Genomic DNA, 18076 nt, shown 5'->3' with positions numbered 1-18076 from the left:
TACAGGATATCAGGAAGCTTGTTGAGATCCAACTTGCACTTCCTTTGACCAGCAAGGAGGAATTTAGACAAAGTGCCAACCCAAGGCAGAGTATCTACCAATGGAACATTCCTTATGGAGGAATCTCTTCCTCTTGTGTGCTATAACAGATCTTGCCACATACGTTAGCTAGTTTAATCATCAATAGAATCCTGTGAGGAAGGTAATGATATCATCCCCATTTTATAGGGTATGCCCATGATGAAAATTGGCAGAATTGAGATTTAAAGGCCTGTTTGATACCAATGCTCTGCTATCCTGTCTCTCACTTGGAACTGCTCTCCCAATAAGGAGATAATAACTATTGCCATCTCATTTTAGGCCAGGCCTGCTAGTGGAGATCTCCCTTGAATCCTAAAGAAATTGGAATCTATGATTTAAAGATTTTAAGCTTCAAACTAACAAGTGTTTGTCATCTTATCTTCCTCTGGTTTAGGTCATAGACTCAGAGATTCTGGGTGGATAGGACCTTGGAACCATCTTACTCAACCATCTACTGGATGAATGAATATCTTATACAGCTTCCTGGCAAGTGGTCATCTAGCCCCTTCCCTCCTCGCATTATAGTACGGAAGAAAGTCTTTTCTCACTAAGCCAAAATCCCTTTCCTATAGTTTCTCTCCATTGGTTCTATGACTTAATCTCAGTGGCCACGCAAAACAAATCACATCCCTGTCCATATGGTAGTTCATGTTGGACTTGTCCCTTCTGAGTTCTCTCTTTCCCATGCCAAAAATTCCTAATGCTTCCAGCTCTTTCTCTTAAGACATAGGTTTGAGTTTTTCAGCTTCCCTTGGTTGCCCACTTCTGTTTGCCAATGTCTGATGAAGTATGGCACCAGGACCAACATTCCTAATATGTCAGAGAATAATCTTGTTCAAGGTTTTTTATTTCTGTTATTCTAGCCCTTCACTTTGGGGTGTCCATATTACACTGTTGATTCCCACTGCGTGAGCTATCACTAAACACTTGATCTGTTTAATAACACATGCCTCCCACGCCAGCTACCTGTGCTTCAGTAGTTTGTTTTATGGACTCAAGCAAAGGAACTTTAGATTTACCCATTAAAGCTTTGCTTTGTTTGCTTTGCTTTCTTTTTTTCTCTTTCCTTCTTTCAATTTTCCTCATTGTGGCAGTCAATTGAAATTAATTCATATGTTTTTTGTGTAAAAAAAAAAATTTTTTTTTTTTAATTGGGTAGCTCATATGTTTTTCCATCATTTCATGTAATGGAATATATGTGGAATACAAATAGCTTTGTATGCCTAAAAAACTGGAAGCTTAGGGGTTGGGAACTGCATTGAGATTCTTGGAGCACAAAGAAAACTTAGAGGAGAAAACTGAGCCCAGAAAGAAAGAGTGACGATCCAGAGTCTCTCAATGAGTTAGTAATATAGCTGGGATTCACATCCAGGTCCCAGACTCTTTATCTGCAAGGGATGACTTTTTAAGACAACTGTCTTCCCTGGTGCCAGTTGGTTCACTCTGCAGCTATATGTGATTAAACCTTACTTGCCCCAACTTTGCTTTTACTTATAATCCTTTACACTATAATAACACTTAATTATTCCTCCAGAAATAAGTCCTATTGGCCATATAAAACTTGGTGAGAAACAGTTCCCATCTAAGAGAGGGATTTGATGGCTGAGAGAACATATCAGAACCATCAAATATGGGGGTCACTGGTAGGGCTCAGAGTACAGGCTCCCAGGGTAGTGGATGAGAAGCACAGTAAGGAAAGACCGAGAATACCAAAGTTCTTTCTGTACCTTTCCCCTTTGAGCTGGGGCAGGTTTGAACCTGAGAGGATTCATGGGTCTTACCCTCTAGCTCCATTTGCTCACAGGCAGGGCCCCGACGACCCAGGGGGCACTGACACCTGCAGTGGGTGCCCTCAAGGATGGGCTCCCCATTGTTGAAGCACGGCCCACAGCGGCAGGCATTGAACTCTAGCAGGTACTGGTCCAAGGCTCGGCGCAGGTTCTGAGATTTGGCCTCTTGGGGACCCAGGTTCGTGTGCCGCAGCAACTCATAGATGGGCTGTACCTGTGAGCACACAAAAAAAAAAAAAACCACAGGCGATCTCCCTAGACTCTGTCCTCCTTCCCAGAGTCCAAGAGCTGGCCACCAAGCTTCTTGAAGGCCTGCTAATGCCAGGCACAAAGCCAGTCACCCAGCTTTATGACCCTGCATGGATCCTCTCTGTGACTCTGTGAGGTAGGTACTAAACTCTCCAGTTTACAAATTAAGAAATGGAGGCTCAGATAGCTTGCTTGACTAGTTAGGATCACATAGTTATTAAGTGCATAAGCCACTCTGAACATGGGCCTATTAAACTCTAAAACCTGTGCTTTTCCAGATCTCAGAGTAGGAGGAGAGTTTAGATGCTGTGGCAACTCATTGGCTCCTTCCAACATTTACAGGAAGCAGGAAGAATATAAACCATTAGTGTGTGTGTGTGTGTGTGTGTGTGTGTGTTTCAAGATTGTCAACTCTCAATTTAGGAATTAATAAAGTCCTTGACAGGTAGTTGTATTGCTGTTGCTGAGCGCTTCCTCTAACGGTGGAGGCGTGGGCGTTGTGTGGGTATGGGGGTCATTCACGTTTCAGGCAACCCATTCCAGGCCTAATTGTAGTCCAGGGTTTCTCAGCCTTTGCACTGTTGATATTTTGGGCTGAATAATTCTTTGGGAGGAAGGAGGGGGTTTATCCTGTGCACCCCTGGCCTCTATCCACTAGATGCCACCAGCAGCCTCTCAGTTATGACAACCAAAACTGCTTCCAAATATTGCCAAATGTTCCCTGGGAGGGAAAATTGCCCTGGTTGAGAAGTAGCAGATGTGATAGAAAGAGCATTGATTCCAGAGCCAGAAAACCTGACTTCAAATCCCAGCTCCATTTCCCAGCTGTGCTATCTTTGGCAGGTCCCTTATACACTGAGCCTCCCTTCCTTCATCTGTAGAGTGAGAACAGTCAGCCCACCCTGCGAGTTTATTGTGAGGATTAGAGGAGATGATATATGGGAAGAAGAGTCCGTGGGTGGTGCAAACGGTCAACACGTTTGACTGCTAACTGAAAGGTTGGAGGCTCAAGTCCACCCGAGGGGCCTTGGAAGAAAGCCCTCCTGATCTTCTGAAAAAAATCAGCCGTTGGAAACCCTGTGGAGCACAGTTATACTGACACAGCTGGGGTCTACCATGAGTCAGAGTCAAGGTGGCAAATGGTTTTTATGTGGGAAAGTTCTTAGCATAGTGCTTGTCATGAGTAACACTAAATAAATGCCTGTCACTTCCTGGCTGTGTGACTTGGGACTGTTAACTGCTCCTGTCTATGCCTGAACCTTGTCATCTACGAAAAGGAAATGATACCCACTTTCTAGAATTCTTATGAGGATTGAAAAAAGTAATGAATGTGAGATACCATTGCAAAAGAGAAGCACTATATAAAACATTCTTTTTTACTAGCAAGATGGATGAAGTAAAAAAAAAAAGCCTATGTTTTTCAAATTGCATTTACATATGGTTATTTTCAGCACACTTACAACCCTACACATTTTAACACACAATCATAAAATGAACAGTCTTCTCCAGATCTCTCACTTTGCAGAAGAGAAACTTTGGACCCAGCAATAGGGAATGATTAGCCAAGGTCACAGAGCAAGTCAGTGCTAGGAATGAGCCACACTGGGGGATTTTCACTTCTCTGCAAACAAGTTAACAGAGGGCACTCACAGTAGCCTTGAATGGGTTCCTGGAAATGTGTACAGAAGACCTGTGGTAAACAGACCGTGGACTGTGGTCAGTGGCTGCAGCTGAAGTCAGCAGGCAGGTAAAGTCAGGACCGGCAGGGGCCCCCAGCAAAGGGGAGAAGATGACTTACTGGAAGTTCAGGAAATCTGGTCTCCACTGATAGGAATTCAGTGCAGAGTGTGCTGCCCTGTAGCCCTGAGTAAAAATGACTCTTACTTCTACAGAGGGCCATGACGGTTGGGCAATTTCCCTTTGACACTCAGCACTCTGTTCCCCATGACTCACTTCCGCCTCCCAGAACCCTCAGGAATAGGGAAGGGAGCACTCCTTGGGGAGGGCTGCTGGGGAGTTGAGGAGGGGAGAGAGGTGGAGTAAAATAAACTTAAAATGTTAGAGCTTGAAAAGATATTGTCAATTGCCTTGTCAACATTCTACAGATGAGGAAACAGATTCAGAGATGGCAAGTGATATGATGTAACAACATAACATAGAAAGCATAACATAACATCATAACATAATTCATTGCATAACATAAGAAGATAACATAAAAATATTATATAGCACATAACATAATATAACATGTCATATAATATATTGTAACTCACAATATGCCTGGTGGTGTAGTGGTTAAGAGCTACGGCTGCTAACCAAAAAGGTCAGCAGTTTGAATCCACCAGGCATTCCTTGGAAACTCTATGGGGCAGTTCTACTCTGTCCTATAGGGTCGTTATTAGTCAAAATCGACTTGATGGTAACTGGTTACAGTACAGGTTTAATAATATATATCATAACACATAACATAAAACAATATAACATAACACATAATATAACATTACAAACATAAACTATGTCATGACATAAGATAATATGACTTCCACATTCATTTAACCTAAAAAACAAACAAACGAACCAAGTTCATTGCCGTTGAGTCAATTTTGACTCATAGCGACCCTACAGGACAGAGCAGAACTGCCCCATAGGTCTTCCAATGAGCTCCTGGTGAATTAAAATTGCTGACTTTTTGGTTAGCAGCCAAACTCTTAACCACTACACCACCAGGCTTTCCAATTCAACCTAAGTCCCTGCTATACATAAGCATTGCCAAACTCTAGGGTTTGCAAGTGAATAAGACACTGTTCTCACTCTGAGCATCAGGTTCCAAATAGCCCCCTAAGTGGTCTCCTTGCCGGTAGTCTCTCTCTCCTTCCATTCATCCTTCATATCCCTGTGAGCATTCTGTTTTTAAAACAGCTCTAGCTGTGCCCCTTCCCTGCTCTATAACCTGCCAGTGGCTCGGTACATGAAGTCCAAACTTCTCAGAGGGCAACGTAGATTGTGAAGAGATCGTAGGTGTTAGGGTCAGTCTGACTTGAACCAAGTTCAGCTCTGCCATTTGCCAGCAGAGATCTGTGAACCTGTTTCCTCAACTGACATTTACTAAATACCCACTCCTCTCTCCCCAAACTTGTGAACTAGAGTACCCTTAATGCCATATTAGAGAGTGGGAAACCAAGGCTCAGAAAGTAAAAAACTTGTCCAAAGTCAAACATCAAAAATGTGTTTGTGCCATGAATCGAACCGTGTCTTTCTTACCCCAAAGCCTAGGCTCTTTTTCCAAAAGATTCAGTTTTCTCCAAAAAGAAGAATCTCAGTTTTCCCCTTGGAAGTTTTGTTCAAGGAAAACACAAAGTTCACTTCTTGTCTATGAAAGTGTATATATTACTCCTGATATCAATTTTACAGTTTTTACCCCAAACACTAATAGCTTGATGATAGCAATTTTTCTGGCCCTATGTGAATTCACAGGTGCGTGAAAATGGTCCCTTAACTTATTGGAGAAGAAATGAAATCAAGGTTAACCCATCTGACCTCTCTCTTCATAAAAAGAAGGGTATTATAATAGACTTATACGTTTAGCTGCTGGTGTATGCTTTAAGAGAAGGAACGCTATCTATACCTGGAATTTTACATACATATAGAAAAAAAACAGACAAGGGTAGGGAAGAAATAGGCACACAATATTTTGATTAAAAGTTCAAAATACAACTTTTCTTTAATTAAATGGACTATTCTATATATTTGGAAACCCTGGTGGTGTTTAAGCGCTGCGACTGCTAACCAAAATGTCGGCAGTTCGATCGAATCCACCAGGCGTTCCTTGGAAACTCTATGGGGCAGTTCTACTCTGTCCTACAGGGTTGCGATGAGTCAGAATTGACTCAGTGGCAACAAGTTTTTGGTTTTATCCTACGTAGCGACAGAAGTAGCTTGACAACTGATAGATCAATCCACTTCATTTGTAGTTTGAATACAATTTTACTCTCTTTGTGAGGTTAGTGATTCAAGGTAGGGCTACTCAACCTTGGCACCATATGGGGCCAGATAATTATTTGTTATGAGGGTTGTTCTACGCATTACAGGATGTTTAGCAGCATCTCTGGCCTGCACCCACTAGATGCCAGTAGCGCCCTCCCAGTTGTGACAACCGGAAATATTGCCAGACTTTGCCAAAATGTCTCCTTGGAGGCAAAACCTCTTGGTTGACAATTACTGCTTTCAGGAAGTGCTAGGAAAGAGGGATCTGAGAACTGGGTTTGAAGCCCAAAGATCTGGAATACAGGCATTGACATTATGACAGCAATGTGATTAAGTCCCTTAATCTCTCAGAGCCTAAATTTCCTAAACTTTTCAATGGGGAGGATAAAGTCTGTGCCAGATATTTATTGTGATGAGGAGATAAGATAATTTTGAGCAAGGGTAACAAACCATGGCCTGGGGGCCAAAACTGCACCATAGCTTGTTTTGTGTGGCCTTTGAGCTAAGAATGGTTTTTACATTTTTAAAGGGTAGTAAAAGAAGGAGAATGTGTGACAGAGGCTATATGTGGTCCACAAAGCCTAAAATATTTACCACCTGGCCCTTTACTGAAATAGTTTGCTGACCTCTGATTCAACAAATTAGATTCTTAAAGTATATAAATATTCTTATATACTTAAAAAAAAAAACAGAAATAAATACATACTTAAATACCTTGAAGTATATAAATAAAATATCTAAATGTAAATTATTTGTTTAATGTGGCCTTACCCTGAAGACATCCCAGACTACCAGAGTAAAACTAGCCACTGACTAGCTATTATGTTTCTGATCCCAGCTCCCTTCTGGCCCAGGTCAAAAGTCATGCACTCTGCAGAGTCAGGGAAGGGAAGGCCATGGGTTCAGTGTCCCATTAACGTTTAATCTTGTTCTTTGATGGGCTCATAATAAGAAATATGAAATGATCTGGTCTGTTTCACTTTCATTCCTCATGGACGTGGAGTTTCTTCAGCTGAGAAAAGACTTACCTCAAAATCGATAACTGTAGGATTATACTTTAAAGACCTCCCCCAGGAACGGTATGTAATGATGCTCTCACTGTGTGTCAAGCCACCACTCAAGGCAGCACTGCCACCACGGACCCGAGAAATGATGTCTTCCACAGCCATGCTCTTCCTGTCACTTTCTGCCATCAAGAAGATAAGTGTGCATTAGATCATTTCCCAAAAAGCCAAAGGACTGGTTCACAAGCTCCCCTAATGGAATTTGGAACAAAGTCTATGTGCCTTTCTGAGATCTACTTCCTATTCTTATACCTTGCTTGGTTAACTAGCAACACAAGCCAGAAGAGAGGGAACAAGACTTAGACCCACCCTCTGGAGTAGAGTAGACCCAGGGAGAACAGCCCAGTCCAGCAGTTGGTGCATGGCATGTGAAACAATGGGAAAATCGATGGTCATTCATTCATTCAGTCATTCATCTCTCAAATGTCAACTCAATGCCTGCTCTATGCCAAGTTAAAAAACAAAAACAAAAAACCTTTCACCGTTGAATAGATTTTGACTCATAGCGACCCTATAGGACAGAGTAGAACTGCCCCATTGGATTTCCAAGGAGCAGCTGGTGGTTTCAAACTGGTTAGCAGCCAAGTTCTTAACCATTGCACCACCAGAGCTTCAAATAGGTTCAATTAAATGTTATAAGTACTATGACAGATGTCTCTGTGGAGCTCAGCCGGGGCACTGAGAAAGAAGTGGTCAGTTACACACTGGGATAGGTGGTGGTCAGCAAGAAAGGTCAGTAGTCTAAAAAGTTAAGTGAGTGTTTACCATGTAAATGCAGAGAGGGTATTTCTCAAAAGAGCCTATTATCAGAGAGAGGAAGCAATTTGACTTAAGGCACTGAACCATAAGTAGCCTAATGCAATAGGAGTAACTTATATACCTGTTTAAAATCTACCTCACCTACTACACTATAATCTCTTCTTTCTTGTGTCCTCTTTTCTCCCACCTGAAAACAAACATTAAATGCATATTTGATGAATGAACACATCAGATTGACTTGTTCAGGAAATCACAAAACATTCTTACACAATCCTTCTCTAATAATTATTCTTCGAACTTGGACTTTGGATAACCGTATTCTCCTATCTCAGTGGATCTGTTTCCTCCCCCCGGACTGTAACCTGATGAACCTTCATTTCAACAGCCACTTTCAATTCTGTCTACAAACTCCTTTCATGCCAGTTCTTATTTGGATCTTTGTCTAGTGCTTGAAATTTAGGAAGGTATCCTATATGAAGTACTTCTAAGGAGATTTCAGCTCATGACGGATCCAAAATAGAGCCCTGATTGTGGGGTCCAAGAGATAGCCTGCCTTCTCTTTTGGGGTACCCAAACACTTACCAGTTTTGCCAGCTCCAAATCTTCTACAATTTTCTCCTGATAGACCTCCTTTTAGACCTCCTTTAGGATTCCTAATATTAAATTCAATGCCTATGGAGCCTCCAAAGCATTTCTTGACATCGTCACTGGTAATGCCTGCATCAGAGAAGAACAAAATGCCAAGATATTAAAAGACAGTTGATATGATGCAACCAGATCTACAACCATATTTCAAGTTTTCACTCCAGCTTCAGTATTTTTTTTTTTTCCACACAGTTCCAATCCAAACATTTTTTGAAATTAGAAGGAATATGTATTGCATACATTAGATGTTGAAAAATCTAGTTCCCCTTTCTCCTTGCCCATTCTCCACTTAGCCTCCTTAAGGCAATGATTATATCTCATTCACTCCATCACCCATGTGCCTGGCCCATTATAGGTCCCATTGCTGGTTCATTTATCTCCCTTTCTTTTCATCATCTTTCCAAAGCCTATTCGTTCTTCAGGCTCCAATTCAAAGTCATTTCCTGCAAGAAGCATTTTTGGATCAGAATAGTCTCCTCTTGCTACAATGCGGAAACCCTGGTGGGGTAGTTGTTAAGAGCTATGGCTGCTGACCAAAAGGTCAGCAGTTCAATTCCACCAGGCACTCCTTGGAAACTCTATGGGGCAGTTCTACTCTGTCCTAGAGGGTCGTTATGAGTTGGAATTGACTCGACGGCAACAGGTTTGGTTTTTGGTTTTCTCCAAAGCTACCAGTGTGCTTTGTTTGTGCCTGAATGACCATATTGGTCATAATCCTTTTTGCCCCAGCCCTCTTTGTATCCCACAGAGGCTGGAGTCCTGGTAGAACAAGAAGAGATCACCATGCAGAGTCTCCTGTCATTCTGACCCCACAAGAACTCTCAGTCCCACATTAATTGTCTCTGTGTTTGTCCATATCTGAGGACCTGGCAAGGAAGCTGCATTTTGCAGATGAGAAAAATAATGCTCAAAGCAGTAAAGTCAATATTCCCTGATCACATAGCTGTTAAATAAACAGAGCTGGGTTTCCAATCCTAGGTCTACCTGACAAGATGAGGCTAGAAAACTAGAAGGCAGCAAAGTATTAACGATGCTATAGAGTTCAACTTTGTCTGTAGCTAAAGCAGTCCCCTGGATGATAGTTAACTCAGTGTGATAATCTAACTTGTGTTTTGAAACATCATTACATTTAACTACAATTATAAAAGAATTATTATTCCCGTTCCCGTTGCTGTCGAGTCGAGTCATGATGATGAGAATTATTATCAGTCACAGTGATATTCTGGCAACTACAAAGGAAAAATAAGTTAGACCTGTAACTCAATAAGGTAAGAATTAGATTTATTTTTTTCAAGAGAGTGTTGAGCATCAACATTTACCCCATTAAACTGCAAACTCTGTGAGGTTAAGGGCTTGTGTCTTAGTCACCAGTTTGTTGCCCACAGAGCAGCACACTGTCCGTCATAAAGTAGGAGTTCTGTAAGTATTTTTAGACTATATGATTGATGGAAAAAAAAAAAAGAATGAATAAATGAATGCTCTGAGTTCTTTCCCCCACACATCTGTCAGTTTGTTGTACTGTGGGGGCTTCCATGTTGCTGTGATCCTGGAAGCTACACTACCAATATTCAAGTACCAGCAGGGTCATCTATGGCAGACAAGTTTCAGCTGAGCTTCCAGACTAAGACAGACTAGGAAGAAGGACCCAGCAGTCTACTCCTGAAAAGAATTAGTCATCAAAAGCCTTATGAATAGCAGTGGAACATTGTCTGATATAGTGCCAGAAGATGAGCCCCTCAGGTTGGAAGGCACAGAAAAGATGACTGAGAAGAGCTGCCTCCTCAAAGTAGAAAAACCAAAACCAAACTCGTTGCCATTGAGTCAATTCCAACTCATAGCAACCCTATAGGACAGAGTAGAACTGCCTGACAGAGTTTTCAAGGAGCACCTGGTGGATTTGAACTGCCTACCTTTAGATTAGTACTTAACCACTACACCACCAGGGTTTCCCCTCAAAGTAGAGTCAACCTTAATGACGTGGACGGGGTCAAGCTTTCAGGACCTCCATCTGCTGATGTGGCAAGACTCAAAATGAGAAGAAACAACTACAAGCATCCATTAGTAATCAGAACCTGGAATGTACGAAGCATGAATCTAGGAAAAATGGAAATTGTCAAAAATGAAATGGAACACATAAACATTGATATCCTAGGCATTAGTGAGCTGAAGTGGATTGGCTATGTTGAATCGGACAATCATACTATGCCGGAACGACAACCTGAAGAGGAATGGTGTTACATTCACCGTCAAAAAGAACATTTCAAGATCTATCCTGAAGTACAATGCTGTCAGTGATGGGATAATATCCATACATCTACAAGGAAGACCAGTTAATATGACTATTATTCAAATTTATGCACCAATCACTAAGGCCAAAGATAAAGAAATTGAAGATTTTTTACCAACTTCTGCAGTCTGAAATTGAACAAACATGCAATTAGGATACATTGATAATTACTGGTGACTGGAAACCCTGGTGGCATAGTGGTTAAGAGCTATGGCTGCTAACCAAAAGGTCAGCAGTTCAAATCTACCAAGCACTCCTTGGAAACCCTATGGGGCAGTTTTACTCTGCTCCATAGGGTCGCTATGAGTTGGAATCAACTCGACAACAACAGGTTTGGTTTGGAATGCAAAAGTTGGAAACAAAGAAGAAGGATTGATAGCTGGAAAATATGGCGTTGGTGATAGAAATGATGGCGGAGATCACATGATGGAATTTTGCAAATACCTTTTTCACCAACATAAATGGCAACTATACATGTGGACCTTACCACAGGAAATACAAAATCAAAGGAACTGCATCTGTGGAAAAAGGCCATGGAAAAGCTCAATATCATCAGGCAGAACAATGCCAGGGGATGACTGCAGAACAGACTATCAATTGCTCATATGTAAGTTCAAGTTGAAGCTGAAGAAAATTAGAACAAGTCTACGAGAGCCGAAGTATGTTAAGTATATCCCATCCGAATTTAGAGACCATCTCAAGAATAGATTTGACATGTTCAACATTAATGACCTAAGACCAGATAAGTCATGGAATGACATCAAGGACATCATACATGAAGAAAGCAAGATGTCATTAAAAAGACAGTAAAGAAAGAAAAGACCAAAATGGATGTCAGAAAAGACTCTGAAACTTGCTCTTGAATATCGAGTAGCTAAAGCAAAAGGAAAAAATGATGAAGTAAAAGAGCTGAACAGAAGGTTTCAAAGGGCAGCTGGAGAAGACAAAGTAAAGTATTATAATGAGATGCCCAAAGACACAGAGATAGAAAACCAAAAGGGAAGAACACGTTCAGCATTTCTCAAGCTGAAAGAACTGAAGAAAAAATTCAAGCCCTGAGTTACAATATTGAAGGATTCTACAGGGAAAATATTAAACTACACAGGAAGCATCAAAAGAAGATGAAAGGAAAATATAGAGTTACCATACCAAAAACAATTGGTTGACATTCAAACATTTCAGGAGGTAACACATTATCAGGAACCCATGCTACTAAAGGAAGAGGTCCAAGCTGCACTGACGGGCCTGGCAAAAAACAAGGCTCCAGGAATTGACAGAATACCAACTGAAATGTTTCAACAAATGGATGCAGCACTAGAATTGTGCACTTTTCTAGGCTGAGACATTTGGAAGACAGCTACTTGGCCAACAGACTGGAAGACGGCCCATATTTATGCCTATTCCCAAGAAAGGTGATTCAATCAAACGTGGAAATTATCAAACAGGATCATTAATATCACATGAGAATAAAATTTTGCTGAAGATCATTCAAAAGTGGCTGCAGCGTTATATAAACAGGGAACTGCCAGAAATTCAAGCTGGATTCAGAAGAGGATGTGGAACCTGGGATATCCTTGCTGATGTCAGATGGATCCTGGCTGAAAGCACAGAATACCAGAAAGATGTTTACCTGTGTTTTATTGACTATGCAAAGGCATTCTACCATGTGGATCATAACAAGTTATGGATAACATGTGAAGAATGAGAATTCCAGAACACTTAATTGTGCTCATGAGAAACCTGTACATAGATCAAGAGGCAGTCATTCGAACAGAACAATGGGACACTGCGTGGTTTAAAGAAGGGAAAGTTGCGTGTCAGGGTTGTATCCTTTCACCATACCTATTCAATCTGCATGCTAAGCAAATAATCTGAGAAGCTGGACTGTATGAAGAAAAACGTGGCATCAGGATTGGAAGAAGTCTCATTTAACAACCTGCGTTATGCAGATGACACAACCTTGCTTGCTGAAAGTGAAGAGGACTTGAAGCACTTACTGATGAAGATCAAAGACTACAGCCTTCAGTATGGATTACACCTCAACATAAAAAAAAAATACCTCACAACTGGACCAATAAGCAACATCATGATAAATGGAGAAAATGTTGAAGTTGTCAAGGATTTCATTTTAATTGGATCCACAATCAACACCCATGGAAGGAGCAGTCAAGAAGTCAAAAGACACATGGCATTGGACAAATCTGGTGTAAAAGACCTCTTTAAAGTGTTCAAAAGCAAAGATGTCAGCTTGAGGATGAAGGTGCTCCTGACTCAAGCCATGGTGTTTTCAAGCATCTCATCAAAACCCAAAAAAATCCAAACCCAGTGCCGTCGAGTCGATTCCAACTCATAGAGACCCTATAGGACAGAGTAGAACTGCCTGATAGAGTTTCCAAGGAGCACCTGGCAGATTTGAACTGCCAACCCTTTGGTTAGCAGCCTTAGCACTTAACCACTACGCCACCAGGGTTTCCTAAACCATCTCATATGCATGCGAAATCTGGATGATGAATAAGGAAGGCTGAAGAAGAATTAATGTCTTTGAACTGGGTGTTGGTGAAGAATATTGAACATACCATGGACTGCCAAAAGAATGAACGAATCTGTCTTGGAAGAAGTACAACCAGAATGCTCTGTGGAAGCAAGTATAGTGAGGCTATATCTCACATACTTAGGACATGTTTTCAGGAGGAATCAGTTCCTGGAGAAGGACATCATGCTTAGTAAAGTATAGGATCAGTGAAAAAGAGGAAGATTCTCAACAAGATGGATTTACACAGTGGCTGCAACAATGAGCTTAAGCATAACAACGATTGTGAGAATGGCGCATGACTCAGCAGTGTTTCTTTCTATTGTATATAGGGCTGCTGTTAGTTGGAACCAACCTTATAGCACCTAACAACAACAACATGAGTTCTTTGGGGTCCCTGTATGGTGCAAGCAGTTAATGTGTTTGGCTAACAGGAAAGTTGGAGGTTTGTGTCTACCCAGAGGCATCCCAGAAAAAGTCCTGGCAATCTACTTCTGAAAAATCAGCCACTGAAAACTCTTTGGAATACAGTTCTACCCTGATACATGAGGGCTCGCCGTGAGTCAGAGTGTACTGCTCCATGGCGACCACCACTGAATTCTTTAGTGAACGCCTGTCATCAAAAGAATCTTAAAAACCAGAAATTCTGATTCCCTGTAAGAATTTGGACAAGCCCCGTGACCCCAGCGGGCCTCAGTTTCTCCATTTATATAAAGAAGGTGTTGGACTTGTTCACCTCCAAGTCCCCTTTTAGCTGCAGCCGTCTGTGACTGTGAATATCAGTTCTGAATAACCCCTGAGCTGAAAGTGCCTGGGGGAAGTGATGCTTTAAGCACTAGCACTTAGCACCAAGCCAAGGGCTTCTTCTGCCTGTTTCCATTCAAGTACTTTTAATTTTTAATGCATTACTAATTGAGGAAGATTTAGCATATTAAATTGTTTTGATTAAAAAATGCTTCAACAGTGATAAACAAAAGTGGATAAAAGGAATTCATGGGCAGAAGCCAGAGTGATTACTTAGGTGAGTGGCGGAGTGCTGCTGAATTAAAGTGACAGGACTGGCTGATTAATGGGAGCTGGAGGATGCCTGTGAAGTGATTATGTTCATGAAGGCTCTGCCGACAGCTTGCAACATGCTGCTGGGAAAAGAGAATTCCAACTTGATTTGGGCAACTTGACTGCAAAGAAGTGTCTTCTGAGGAACCCCAAGTAGTGTACCAGCAAGCAAGAGGAGGCCTGTGAACTTAATAATTAGAGAGCTAAAAGTGCCCTCACATACTGTCTTAGTCATTTGGTGCTGCTGTAACAGAAATACCACAAGTGAATGGCTTTAACAAAGAGAAATTGATTTCTTCAAATTAAAGTATGCTAAAAGTTCAAATTCAGGGTGTCAGCTCCAGTCTCTCTCTGTCGGCCTTCTCAACAATCTTCCCCCAAACTAGAAGCTTCTCCAAGCAGCGATCCTGGGTCCAAAGAGCGTCCTCTGTTCCTGGCACTGCCTTCTTGGTGGTATGAGGTACCCCCCCCGCTCCCCCTGCTCCCCCCGCTCGCTTCCCTTTCCTTTTTATCCTTTTGGGAGATCAAAGGTAGTGCAGGCCACACCCCAGGGGAACTCCCCTTACACTGGATGAGGGATGTGATTTGAGTAAGGGTGGAATTCCACCCTAATCCTCTTTAACATAAAATTGCAATCACAAAATGGAGGACAACCACACACTACAGGGAATTATGGCCTAACCAAGTTGACACATATTGGGGGGACACAATTCAATCCATGACACATACCTAAGCCACACTTCTCATTTATAGTTGAGATGCTGGAGGTTCATAAAGGTTAATTGTCTTGTCTAAGGACATACCCTGATGGCATAGTGGTTAAATGCTATGGCTGCTAACGAAAAGTTTGGCAGTTCACTGAGATAAGGTCTGCTGAGCATCCTGAGTCATTTTCCTGCCCTTGAAGAAGGAATAAATTCACTGTTGAGGGAAAAGATAATCTGCCAGCTCCACTAACCTGGGGAGCTCAGGACAGAAGCAGCTCCTGTCCAGGCATAAATGCTCCATGGACTTTGAATACCTTTCCCTCCTGCATGGACATGTGCGGGCCTACTCAGGAGAATAGGCCCTTGTTGGCAGACTGCAACTGTTTCAGCTGTGCGGTGGAGAGGTGGGTGTTTCATGTTTACACTGCATTGCTTATTAAACAGGGTCCTGACCTACCCACATCAGGGGCCTAAGGACTGGTGGCTCCACTCACGTCACCCAACCACCCATGACAGGGGGCCAAGGACAACTGGTACCTCCCAGTCCTTACAACCAAAAGCATTGGGTGCTCATGGTCTGTCTGCAGAATCCACCCACCTGTATGCTTTAGGGAACAGGGACGCACTTTCCTCACAGACACTCTAGGGACAGTTGTCAGCCTCCTGCCTTTTTCAGAGCATGACCCCCTGCTGCAACCAGATACTTGTACCTACACCAATCATCCCTGCCCCTCTAAGACTGTAGGACAGAGCCTGTACCACACACTTGATGACCAACTACCTGGACACCTGAGCTGAATCCATACAAGAAAAGTGAATGGACTCCTAGACTCATATACCTGATAACAGCTCTAGCCAATTGGTGACAGGACATTACAGCTTCAAAGGTGAAAATAATCAAGCTAGCTCACTCAAGCAACATATTTGGGCATATCAAAACAAAACAAAACAAGAAGCCAGGATACAGTAAGCAAACATAAAATAAACTAATACAATAACTTATAGATGGCTCAGAGACAACAGTCAATATCAAACCACATAAAGAGGCAGACCATGATTGCTTCAGCAAGCTCTCAAAACAAAGAATCAAGAGATCTTCTGGATGAAAGTGCCTTCCTGTAATTAAGAGATGCAGAATACAAAAGATTACTATCTAGAAATTTTCAAGACATCAGGAAGGAGATCAGGAAGGAGATCAGGGAATACACAGAACAAGCCAAGGAACACACAGACAAAGCAGTTGAAGAAATTAAAAGGTTATTCAAGAATATAATGAAAAATTTAATAAGCTGCAAGAATCCATAGAGAGACAGCAATAAGAAATTCAAAAGATTAACAATAAAATTACAGAATTAGACAACTCAATAGGAAGTCAGAGGAGCAGAATTGAGCAAGTAGAAGCCAGAATTAGTGAGACTGAAGATAAAACACTTGGCACCAATGCATTTGAAGAAAAATCAGATAAAAGAATTTTTGAAAATGAAGAAACCCTAAGAATCATGTGGGACTCTATCAAGAGAAATAACCTACTAGTGATTGGAATACCAGAATAGGGAGGGATAACAGAAAATACAGAGAGAATTGTTGAAGATTTGTTAGCAGAAAACTTCCCTAATATCATGAAAGATGAGAAGATATTTATCCAAGATGCTTATTGAACTGCACATAAGGTAGATCTTAAAAGAAAGTCACCAAGACATATTATAATCAAACTTGCCAAAACAAAAGTTAAAGAGAATTTTAAGAGTAAAAAAAAAAAAAAGAGTAGCTAGGGATAAATGAAAAGTCACATACAAAGGAGAGTCAATACGAATAAGCTCGGACTACTCGGTAGAAACCATGCAGGCAAGAAGGCAAAGAGATGACTTACATAAATCACTGAAGGAAAAACATTGCCAGCCAAGAATCATATATCCAGCAAAACTGTCTCTCAAACATGAAGGCAAAATTAGGACATTTCCAGATAAACAGAAGTTTACAGAATTCATAAAAACCAAGCCAAAACTACAAGAACTACTAAAGGGAGTTCTCTGGTTAGAAAATCAATAATCTCAGATATCAACCCAAGACTAGAACACAGGCCAGAGCAACCAGATGTCAAACCAGATTGGGAAATCAAAAAAATAAATCAAGATAAAAAAACACTCAAAACAGGGAAATGGTGATGTTATTTTGTAAAACAACATAATTAAAACATTAAAACAACAAAGAGGTACTAAGAAATGAAATCATAGATCTTTCACATGGAGAGGAAGACAAGGCAATATAAAGAAATAAAAGTTAGGTTTAAACTTAGAAAAATAGGGGTAAATGTTAAGGTAACCAAAAAGGAGACTAACAATCCTATTCATCAAAATAAAACATGAGGAAAAAAATAGAGACTCAGCAGAAACAAAATCAACAACAATGAATAAGAGGAAAAGACAACATATAAAGACAAACTACTCAGCACAAAAAATTTTTAAATGGGAAAAAGAAACTCTCAACAAAACACAAAAAAAGACAACAAAATGACAGCACTAAACTCATACCTATCCAAAATTATGCTAAATGTAAATGGACTAAATGCACCAATAAAGAGACACAGAGTGGAAGAATGGATAAAAAAACACAATCGGTCTACATGCTGCCTACAAGAAACATACCTTAGACTTAGAGACACAAACAAAAACTCAAACGATGGAAAAAATATATCAAGCAAACAACAATCAAAAAGAGCAGGAGTGGCCATATTAATTTCTGATAAAATAGATTTTAAAGTTAAATCCACTACAAAGGATAAGGAAGAACAGTATATAATGATTAAAGTGACAATATACCAGGAGAATATAACCATATTAAATATTTATGCACCCAATGACAGGGCTGCAAGATACATAAAAGAAACTCTAATGGCATTGAAAAATGAGATAGACCACTCCACA

At 41.0% G+C, this 18076-nt stretch overlaps 1 protein-coding gene across 1 annotated transcript in view; it reads right to left on the bottom strand.

Annotated features, from left to right (window-relative positions):
* Positions 1–18076, bottom strand: part of C8A (complement C8 alpha chain) — an 83879-nt gene that overhangs the window by 2903 nt on the left and 62900 nt on the right. Inside the window, exons 8-10 of the mRNA XM_064282030.1 lie at positions 8510–8644; positions 7133–7290; positions 1863–2085 (exon numbers count right to left, since the gene is read on the bottom strand). Coding sequence (XP_064138100.1) covers positions 1863–2085; positions 7133–7290; positions 8510–8644 — 516 coding nt within the window. The remainder of the gene's footprint in view (positions 1–1862; positions 2086–7132; positions 7291–8509; positions 8645–18076) is intronic.

Source organism: Loxodonta africana, chromosome 3 (assembly GCF_030014295.1).
Source record: "Loxodonta africana isolate mLoxAfr1 chromosome 3, mLoxAfr1.hap2, whole genome shotgun sequence".
NCBI classification, from domain to species: Eukaryota; Metazoa; Chordata; class Mammalia; order Proboscidea; family Elephantidae; genus Loxodonta; species Loxodonta africana.
This window is presented reverse-complemented; position numbering and strand designations above follow the sequence as displayed.